Raw genomic sequence first — 10818 nt, forward strand, 5'->3', positions numbered from 1 at the left:
ATCATAATAGTTCTCGGTATCCTCTCATGGGGATTTATTCTATTTATAAGCTAGTCGAGTTGGAAGAGATATTAGACGCACGAGAAAAAAAAAAACATTAAAGTTGCTCCGACCCCTCTTCGATGTGAGTGAAACTTTTCGAAGGGGTAATTTTGAATCCTAATCACAAATCCGAGTTCCATACTTCGAGATCTCGTGACGGAGGGGCAGTACTATCTCTTTCAGCCTACTCAAAAATAGGAGGAGTTCATGAACAGGATTCTGAATAAATAAGAACTGGGATTTTCGAAGCGCCACGCACAAAGCCGGGCAAAATGATGTGGGAAAAATAATTTTGGGTCCTAATGATTTTGTGATGGAAAGACGCAACCTCGCAAAATTTCACACTATTCGAAGAGGAGTCTAGGCAACTGCTGTGTGAATAAGCGGAGAATGATCCATATCTAAGAACTTTATTTTACGAATGATTTTAAGGAGTTTCCTCAGTTATGTTGACAAAGTGATAAAGTTGCAATTGTAGGTAAGATGGGGGTAAGACGGTCCCTCTCTGGTTTTCTTTGTAAAAAAATAAAATTACATAAAATGTTAAGTAAAAGCTAAACAATGCAAAAATATTGTCAGACCAACTGATTTATGTCATTTCCATAAAAAAAAATCGTAGAAAGGTTTGAACCTATTTCGAGATAAAAATATTCTGCGGTGTTAATTTGATGAGTCTTAGGGTGGCCGTCTTACCCCCATCTGCCCTTGCGATTAAGGGTAATAATGCGTGATTTGGTAATTCAACCATCGCTCTGCAAAATGTGTAACCTTATCCAGAATAAACGCATGATATATTGATTATGCATTGCCCACTAATGCAGGTTATTAGTTTTAACAACTTGTAAACTGCCCATGTTCGCATAAATGTCCCATATGCAAAAAACAGCAAGCTGAGAAAAACGCAAAACAAGTTTGTCCCACACATAAGGCTACGTGTTAAGTCTTCGCGAAAAAACTGGAATTCCTCCTGATTTTTAGAACAAAGTACTGGATGTTATATGCTTTTCTGAAAGAGCTCGCAATTTTGAACCAAACTGCATAAATAACTCAAAATCGATGAAAATGCATGTGGGACATTTATGCGATCAGGGGCAGTAAAGGGTGAAGGTAACTTGGCAGTACGTGGACGGTTACAAGTGTTTTGCCTGAACTGTCAGTCATTGTGTCACTCGAGAGCCAATAAGTATCACTGAAAATCGTGCTTCATGTGGAGTTGTTTGCAGGATTCGAGCCGTTAACCGTGAAGGCTATAATTGTGCAGGAGGGTTTGAATAAAAAAAAAAGATGATTTCGCAAATACAAGTCAACGTTAATTTAATTAATCTTCTGCACTTTTTGAGTGAGATAAAAAGTGTTGTAGCTAATAAATTTCGAAATATATTTTTTAAAGTTTTCAGTTTCCAAATTATTGATGGAAGACAGCTATTGTACCATTATTTACTACGATCAAAGTTTGTACACCAAACGGAACCAGCTTGTACATGTGATAGAGAAAGCATTGCTTCTTAATCAAGTTGTAACAGTTTGGATTGCAGCTGATAGTGATGATGCCGAAAGGCAACTAGAGAGTGCAATCGAAATTGGATGCCAGGTAATGATGCTATAGGGGAAGTTTAAATATGTCAATTAGTTTTTTTTTCTGGATTTGTAGTCTTACATGACTTTGACAGATAACTTGGAAAGATTTTTCGATATGAAACTTGAAATCAAGGACCGAACTGAGCAAAGAATACGGGACACCAATTTCCTCATATTTTCAGATAGTTTGAAGATTCTCACTGAAAGTGCAGTTTTCCAGGAAGCAATGAATTGTTGAGTAGGGTGATTCATTTGATTCCCATAAACAACTGTCGTTTCTTTCAGTCTATCCAAACGTGTGGATCGTGTCACTTCTTTCCGGCGAAAAGGAATACGAAATTTTCACCCAAAATTACACCAGAGCGGATTTGGCAGAGCTTTACAGCCTGAATGTTACGGACGCGTTGAACAGCTCAATATTTCACGACAAACTGTTCGATCTGGGTGGAAGGGACCTCAATGTGGCCGTGCTCGACTACGGGCCGTACTGTTTGACGACCCATGTTGGCGAAAATCGAGGCAACGCAGATTCCTTAAACTCAACGTTGCGAAAGGAGCTTCGAATCGACGGAATAGAAGGCAACCTGATTGTCGAGTTTTGCAAGCTCCGAAAGTGTAACCTGAAGCTGCTGCCACGTAAGAGTTACAACCAAAGCACATTTCCCCGGCACTTCGTGATGAGTTAGTCACTGACATTCGTTTTGAGCTTTTCTGCTCAATGGGGCTGTTCGCAAAATTAGGACCAAATATTGGACACTTCCGAAGTCGTCATATTGGAAAGGAGATTTTTTTTTGACTGGGTACACATTTTAGTAGCTACTGCAAATTTGCCTGTTCCATGTTTGCATTGGATGTCATGTGTCTTCTTCTGATAACCGTTGTTAGAGCTTCTGTCAATGAATTCAGAAGATCTTTTTATGAGTATAGCTTGGTTTTAATTGCAGTTGGTCCGAACAACTGGGGTTACATTGACGAAAATGGAACTGGAGATGGGATATTGTATGCGACATACGCCAAAAAGACAGAACTGTCGTTTTGCAGCACATCAGTTAGTTGGTAAGAACTCTGAATATTATAGGTTATATGAAGTCCTCAGGGGATTTGCTTTTTAGGGTGTACGACTTGCTTGACGGTAGCCATCCGGTTGCTTCTTCTGCCATGAAGCTTCTGGTTCCTAGAGCTAAAGTCCTGCCGACCTTCCTTACGCCGGTCTATCCGTTCGAGTCCAAGCTTTGGTTAGCGATTTTCGTAACGTTAATCAGCATGATACTTGTTCTGCACGGCATCACGGCGCTGAACTGTTGCAGAGTTTCCGTAGATCAGCCATCGATAGTCAAGTCCATTTTTGATACGATAGCCATCTATTTGAATCAGCAGATGTTTCTCGAGTATGATGCACTGGTTTGAATTGTATAGCATCTATAGGGGTGATTTATTTCTAGCCTATCAACCTTCTCGTATCGTATCATGGTTGCCTTCATATTTCTGTCCGGCGTCGTCTTAAGCAACTCGTACTCCGGTGGCTTAGCGTGTGTCCTAACCGTTCCCAGGTTCGAGAAATCACTAGAGACGACCCACGACTTTGCCACTAGTCCATACCGATGGGCTGCTTCTTCAATCGCGTACACTTTTACAATTGCTGGTGCGGACTCGGTAAGTTTCGAATTTCTCCAATCTTTCCAACAATCTCGACCTTCAGATCCATTCCAGCCCGATCTACAGGCGGTCGTTCGCAAAATTGAAGTCATCCCCGACCTCAACCAGTTGTACCGGCGTACGCTACGGGGTGACATCGGCGTCGCCGTTGAACTGCTCAACAGCCAGAAGATCTACCCGGGCCCGTACATCCGCGAAGACAACGTAAACCTGTTCGAGCTACTGCGGGAGAGCATCTACTACGACTACACCGGCGGAGTGTCCCAGCGAGGTTGGCCCTTGATGCAGTACTTTAACCGGTTCATTCTGGAGGTCGTCCAGGGAGGGTTCTTGATCTACTGGGAACGGGAAATGCTGCGCAAGTTTCAGTCCTACCGGCTGGAGATGGCCATGGAAGCGATTGTGGCTGGGCGTAAGCCGGACGTGGTTGTGCAGGTGCTGGGCGTTGAACACATTCTGGGACCAGTGTATATTTTGTTGATTGGGTCCGGGTTGGCGATCACAGTTTTCTTGCTAGAAGTTTTCTGGCGGACAGTACAAGACAAGCTGACCAAGAGTATTCTCCAATGTAACATTTCGAATAAATAAACAAAATAGCTATTGAACTATGTTAAATTTAACACAAAACTTTTTTTATTGAGCACCGTTATTTCCACAAACTCTGCTTCAAGCTGTGTAACACTTCCGAGAGCCTCTATCAAGTGTTGCAATGGTTGGGTTACAATGCGGGATCAATCGGAAACTGCCCACCCCTAACAGTAGTTTTCCACAACTTTTCTAGAGTCTGGCTGAGCGTGGGAGTAGTTCGCTAGAATGAACAAATTGGATTGCACTTCTTTAATATAATGGAAATTTATCTAGGCTACCTTCCGACCCCAGCCAGGCAATAAAACTGTCATCGACCACTTCTGCTGTGGCTGGTGCTGGAAAAGGAGCCCACTTCTAGATTGATTGTTTCAACAAAATTCAATTTCAAGAGAAATCGTAACTGTAATCGATTTGAAAGAGTTCATCAAATTAAATTTGATTTGTGTGAAGCTTTAAAATTGTAATTTCTTTGATTAACTTGCTGATGCTATATTTTCATAAATAATCGCATAACTAAAACGCTCAAAATGTTTTCATCTGCAATGTTTTGTATGTTGAGCTATTATCAAAAAAACTATGTTAATTAATTTAGTAAATTCAGAAAATTAAATCAACACGCGACATGCCTGAAACACCACAAATCGATCATCGCAAAGTGGTCAAATGGTTTATCATAGAACTGCACACGAAACCACTTTGCAGCAAAGCCACAAATGTATTGGGAATTGCTGCATACATTATTTAACTCATTAGTGCCACAATTGGTTACCAACAGTGACTGCCAAAGAAGCCGTTTGCAATACTTTAAGGTTCAGAAAAAAAGTTCATCTCTTAAAAAGCAAAGCAATCCACTTTAACGACCCCCGGGTCTTTTGTGGTCTCTTTTGCAAGTTTCTGCTCATTTCAAGGCGTTCGAAGGTTATGTGTGGTGAGTCACCCAAAACCTCTTTTACGCAAATGGACCGACGTTTTACTTCCCCAACCGATAGAAGGCCAGGAGGATAAGGCGGGAATCGAACCCACGCCCCATAACAACTTAGGGATCGGCTGCCGAAGCCGCTAAGCATCGCGCCACGAGGCCCTCCATCTCTTACTCTTACTTAATACGCTCAAAATTTTAATGCACACTTGTTGACCGACAGCTTCATGTATACATATCGACTCAGAACCGAGAACTGAACAAATGTCTGTCTGTGTGTCTGTGTGCTACCAAAATTGTCACTCAGTTTTCTCAGCACTGGCTGGACCGAATTAGGCCAATCCGGTCGCATTTGACTAAGTTTAGTTTCCTATAGATTGAGTTTTAACAAAACTTAAGTTTCGGTAAGTATTTAAAAAGTTATGTATACACATGTGTTTTCGCATATATCCGGATGTTAGATAAATAGCCGGACATCATATCAAACATCACCATGTTATATATCGTTTGATAGGTAATTTCCAATGAGTCCAAAATATTGATGATCTGGCAACCCTTTCTCAAGTTATGACCACCTAAGTGATATTTATGTTCTTTTTTGAATCTGGATTTCACTTATTTGTTTGTGAACCATGTCCGGATCTGTCATTCGATCCATCGTTGGTTAGGTAATCAAAAGACCATTCCAATGAGTCCAAAATATTGAAGATCTGGCAACCCTGTCTCAAGTTATGACCACTTAAGTGATATTTATGTACATTTTTTAATTCGAATCTTACGTATCGGTATCAATACTCCGACCCACCTAAAACAATTTCAACCAACGTAGACTTTATAAAGGATGCATGCACCTTATGTTTTAAAGTTTGGTTTTCAATAACCCATTTGTTTTGACGATTGCACGACCCTGTTATTTAGTCAGCCATTATCAAAATTGCTTTTGGAATCGGGTTAGAGAAAAGGTATTTGAAAACCCTAGAAAATGAGCCTTACAGTTTGAATGCCAGGCAACACTGCCATGAAATATTGTCAACTAATTGCGTTTTAAAGACCTGATGCAAGTAATATTCACAGAACCGTCTTACTTCTCATGGTAACAAAGTTGTCTACACATTGTAAGAAGTGTAACATATTCCATTTTTTTTTTATATAAAGTCTCCCCTATCCTTAGGAGAGATTCTAAAAAACAGCTTCTGCTAAGGGGGGTTCCCTAAGCAGGATAATATCACAAACACAATTTAAAATTAAAAAAAAAATAAATGGAATTAAAATTGAGACTGTATGTTTCATGTTTTGATAGCAAATTAAATCTATATGATATTTCATATTGGAAGATGGATATCGGTATATTTTCTATTTATATGCTAGTAAACGTGAGGGATATACCGAAAGGTCAATAATCTTTTGTTTAATTATTAATAATATAGTATTAAATGATCAACATGTAATTTAAAAAATGCAGCTTCAATTCATTAATCACTCAAGATTAGTATGATGATTAATCATAACAAAATCAATTCTATCTGTTATCCAGCTTGAGCAAAACAAAAATCTGTAAAGCTTCAATGAATATGAAATTTACTATGTTGACAAAAATCGTGTTTGTACACGACGAACTCACATCTCATGCAAATCAGCAAAAAATCATAAGATATATTTTGTATGCTCTGACAACATGCTTCCATATCAATTTGAAGCGTGTATTCTGTACACGGAGAAAACAAATGTGTTACTGTTTGTTTGCTGAAAACTGTTTTCCATAAATAAGTTCATCAAAACATAAAGTTTTGTGATAATTTAAAGCCAGAAGTTTGAGGTTTTTATGTGTTTTTATTTAAATCCTGCCAAAAAATCTCTAATTCCAATTTGCTTGAAAGGGTTTAAAAATAGCAATCATCCCAAAGCTTCCCATGCAAAGTCATTCCTCGGGTCCTACACCAAAACTTGCAACATTCAATTAGTGCTCCTGAAAAATGATTATCAGAAGAAAAGTTTCCTCCTCCATCATCACTCTCCGGCCCTGAATTTCCCCGGGTTAAAACAGCAGCAACAACTTTCGTAAAAACCACCAAAAGCCACACCAACTTTTTCACCTCCAAATATTTGAACGCAGCCCCAACCGAGCAGCCTCGGGGTAACTTTTGGCTTTCGGCTCCCATGAAAAGTAGGAGCAAAGCACGCGCTCAAAATTATTGCTTTTTATTTTGGTTAACCAACGGTGGACCGCGACCAGCACCCCGAGAGTTTCGGTTGCCTTTTTTGTAAATTGTAATTTGAGGGTTTCATTTTCACTCTGGATTGTTTGTTATTTCATGTAGGGTAGGGTAGTCATCAATGAGACACTTTTGATTTTCAACTTTTAACGATTTTTGTATTTTTGTTTCATCAGCATGTTTTAATGAGCTTTTTGTTGCATTTTTTTTTCTTTTAATGTGTTTTAACATTGCCCAAAATATGAGATCGATCTGACGTCTACAGCCAGAGTTATTCAACTGTCTCATTGTAGACGCACTTGGCAGGAACAATGAGACAGCTGGGGAACAATGAAACACTCTACGAAACTCAATATTTTTCTAGCTAAATATCATGTTCTTGTTTTGTTTCATTGCAGGTGACTTGTCTTGGACATTTTGAAGCAATTTTGCCAACTAGAAACTTTAATAAACAAATGTTATACTGAAAAGTATTTAAATTTTGTAAAATTCATATAATTGGTTAAATGAAGTTAAAACTCAATAAATACGCCAAAAATCACTGAAGAAAAATCAAAGTGTCTCATTGTTACCCATAGGCTGAAAGGAGTGGGGAACAATGAGACAGCCCTGGATTCTGAGTATATTCGTAGCCCAACTCATTCCCTATGGAACGTCGAAAGAAATGTAAAGAAATATTAGTTTTGGTTTTTATGGCAGCCTACGAGCGAAATAGTAGTTTATGCAACAAGTTGCAAAAAGAGGTTTTTTTTCAGCACGAGTCGTACATTTATACAACGAGGTTCACCGAGTTGGATAAATACGACGAGTGATGAAAAAATCAAGTTTTGCCATGAGTTCCATACAACGTTTTTTGCAATTCCGAAAAACACCCTTTGAACAGAATTATAGGACAAATGTTCATGCATTGAGTCAATGAATCGTTTAATTAAAAAAAAAGTTGAAAAATATAACTTTTCCTAACAAGTACTGAAAAGTTCAACTTTTCAGCATCCATTTCAGTGCTGAAAAGTAGAACTTTTCAGCATTTGTTTTGAAAAGGGTTACTATTCGATTCTGTGATTTTTGGTACAGAAAAGTAGGCTGTTTCGTCGCTCAAGATTGACAGGAAATGGAAGTACTTTCACAACGGAATTGCAAAAAAGTAATTTTTGTCTATAATTTACTTTTACACCCCAGAATCAAACATTTATAAATAACTTTGCAAGGGAGCGTCCATAACCAAAGCCACTATTATGGCAGGAGTGTATCCAGTAGACACACCTTTCCCCCAAATATGAGCCTGATTGGTTGAAACTACGACTTGTGAGAGCCATTTTATCATTGTTCCCCGTGTCTTATTGATGACTACTCTACCCTACTCGAATGAATAGAAATTAAGTTGAATTGTTTTTTTTTAAGTTGTTAACCATTTTTTGGTTGTTGTTTTTTTCACACTTAGAGGTAGTTGTTGTCTTCTTTTTTCCATTTTTTTACATGAACCCTTAAAAAAATGGTGTTAGTAAAAAAAGTTAAATCCTTTTATCTACAAAACTCGATAGTTCCCGTAGTTCAAAAGATACTAAGATGTGTTTAACAAGAATTTGGACGCACAAGAATATAATGTTTCTAAGCGCAATGTTAAACTAAATGTCAATACAAATTTAAGACAAAATATTCATAATACTTGACATTCAACCTTCAGGGGGTATGAAAGCGCACAACACTTAAGAAAATTTTTTCTGAGAATAAAACAAAATTAACACCATGCAATCCATCAGTGAAGGTAGCTTCAAAAATGCAATTTAGAAATAACCCAAAACTTTGTCTTTACGATCATGCTCGTGCTCGGCCTAAAATTAATTGCACAAATCGACGTTGTCGTGCCGAAAAAACACGTTTCAATATTTGACCTTGAATGAACAAAAAAAAAAAGAACACGTAATGTAAACAATAACAAACACGTTTTTTTTGGTTGACCGTTCTATGCATTGTCGTGAAGTTTAGTTGAAGTTGGTTGCCGGAGTCCCGAATTAGAATTTCAAATGTTTATGGTAGTCGGGCATGTACGTGTGTCAAACGCAATGCTGCAAATACAGGTTTATAAGTGGCGCAATAAAGGTACACTAACATGACAATCTGCATAGTTAAAAAAGTTCAATTTTTTGAACCAGGCTTAATTTCTATCGATTTTAAGATAAATATTTATAATTATGTATTTTTTCTATCACCTGCTGTGATTGGGAATTTATGTTTTAACACAGAAGTGTGACGGTTTAATCATAATTGATTTCCTTCCCCGAAAATATTCGGAAATAATGCTCGCGTTTGATTCTGCATTTCGTTATACATCCTACGCAGCCCAGAAAATAATCAGTTTATGATCCAGGCACTTCTATAGAGAAAATGAATTGCCGGAGAATCTTACATCGCCATACACCATTCCATTTCGAAATCGTAAATTAATTATTAATTTTCCAGGTTAATTAATTTGGTTTCCTATCGCTTTGCGACCAACTTGAAAATCTCTGCAATGTAGTAAATTAAAAATAAGATTGGAGTTTGCTCTCGACGATTCGATCAAAATATTTTCAACTGAAATTATCCCGGAACATTAGATTTTTTCATTAATAAATCTGAAAATATTTGTTCTTCACATCAAAGCCTGTTGGTTTCCTGAAAATGTGATCATTAGAAGTGAAAAAGTGCAATTTTTCATACAAAATTGTTCAAAAACCTATACAATGTGGGCCAACTAATCCAAACGAAATGAGGTTCAACTTTTCAATGAGCTTCCACAGTCATAAACTTTTGTCTGTTCCTTGTTCTAGTAACCAACATAATCCACACATTTTCAAGCAGTTTGTCCAGACAGATCCAATTTAACCAAATTGATTCCATCGAACTTTGGGGTTGGATTAGGCAGCAATGGACGTCTACCTCCTGAGAATGTAAAAAAACGCAATTTTTCGGTAAATAATTCACAACCGCTGTTCTAGTAACCTGCAATCCAATAAACATTCCGAGAACTGTTTCTTGCCTTAACGAACTGCCTACGGTTGGTGGTGTCTTGTTTAGTTATTCTAGCTAGCGTTTTCTTTTATCAAATTTCTAAGGAATTTCATGTTTTCTGTGTCATTTGATCAACCTTTTTTTAAGTAATAGTCTAAGAAACTAGTATTTGAATAAATCACATCATGTCATCAATCTAATATTTCAGAAGAAAATCTAAATAAAGTAGAAAAAAAACTCGTTAGCAGATAAATCAGAAGGACACAACATAAAAAAGATACCCCGTCTAGACTACTCAGTAAGAAACTTTAATAGGGCACGGTGTCTTCCCGAAAAATGGATAACTCAGAGAGTTGATTTCTTCTGCCAATTTCCCTTTTAAAGGTTGTGCATAAAGATCACGGACCCAACAAAAAATCAAATTTCAGAGTGTAACGTTTGTTTGGTTTTTTTCAAGAAAACCAAATTTGGCAGGTTTACAGCTGGCGCGTTTACCAAAGTTTCAGCAATAAGTCAAGCTACTTTCGCTTGAAGGTTAACACTTTGTTAACTTTGGGCCATCAATATTAAAGCAACAAGTAATTTCACTCATTTTCTTTAGAAAAAATGCATTGAAACACACACACACACACACAAACCATTCAACGTTTTCACAAACACCATTAGGGCAAAATAAAAGCTGGTCAAATGTCATCTTTTGACAAGCGTGAGCTTTATGAGCTCGAATTATGGACCATTTGAGCACTACTGCAAATAATCGTAACTGACGTCGACTGAAAAAGTTTTCAAGAGGAGCAATAAACTTACAAGTGATTGACGAGTGGAATGCTA

At 37.7% G+C, this 10818-nt stretch overlaps 1 protein-coding gene across 1 annotated transcript; it reads left to right on the plus strand.

Moving 5' to 3' along the window:
* Window positions 1-525: 525 nt before the first annotated feature.
* Window positions 526-4063, plus strand: LOC120430091 (uncharacterized). The gene is made up of 6 exons (XM_052706026.1): window positions 526-531; window positions 1863-2301; window positions 2565-2676; window positions 2733-3008; window positions 3063-3273; window positions 3331-4063. Exons 1-6 carry the CDS (start codon window positions 526-528, stop codon window positions 3862-3864), a joined length of 1578 nt encoding a protein of 525 aa, XP_052561986.1. The 3' UTR covers window positions 3865-4063.
* Window positions 4064-10818: the final 6755 nt, after the last annotated feature.

This window comes from Culex pipiens, chromosome 1 (assembly GCF_016801865.2).
Source record: "Culex pipiens pallens isolate TS chromosome 1, TS_CPP_V2, whole genome shotgun sequence".
In the NCBI taxonomy this organism is placed as follows: domain Eukaryota; kingdom Metazoa; phylum Arthropoda; class Insecta; order Diptera; family Culicidae; genus Culex; species Culex pipiens.

Coding starts and splice junctions, on each gene's coding strand:
- LOC120430091 (XM_052706026.1), top strand. Junction 3,009..3,062: donor AATCAGCAGATGTTTCTCGA/GTATGATGCACT, acceptor ATTTATTTCTAG/CCTATCAACCTTCTCGTATC. Junction 3,274..3,330: donor CAATTGCTGGTGCGGACTCG/GTAAGTTTCGAA, acceptor GATCCATTCCAG/CCCGATCTACAGGCGGTCGT.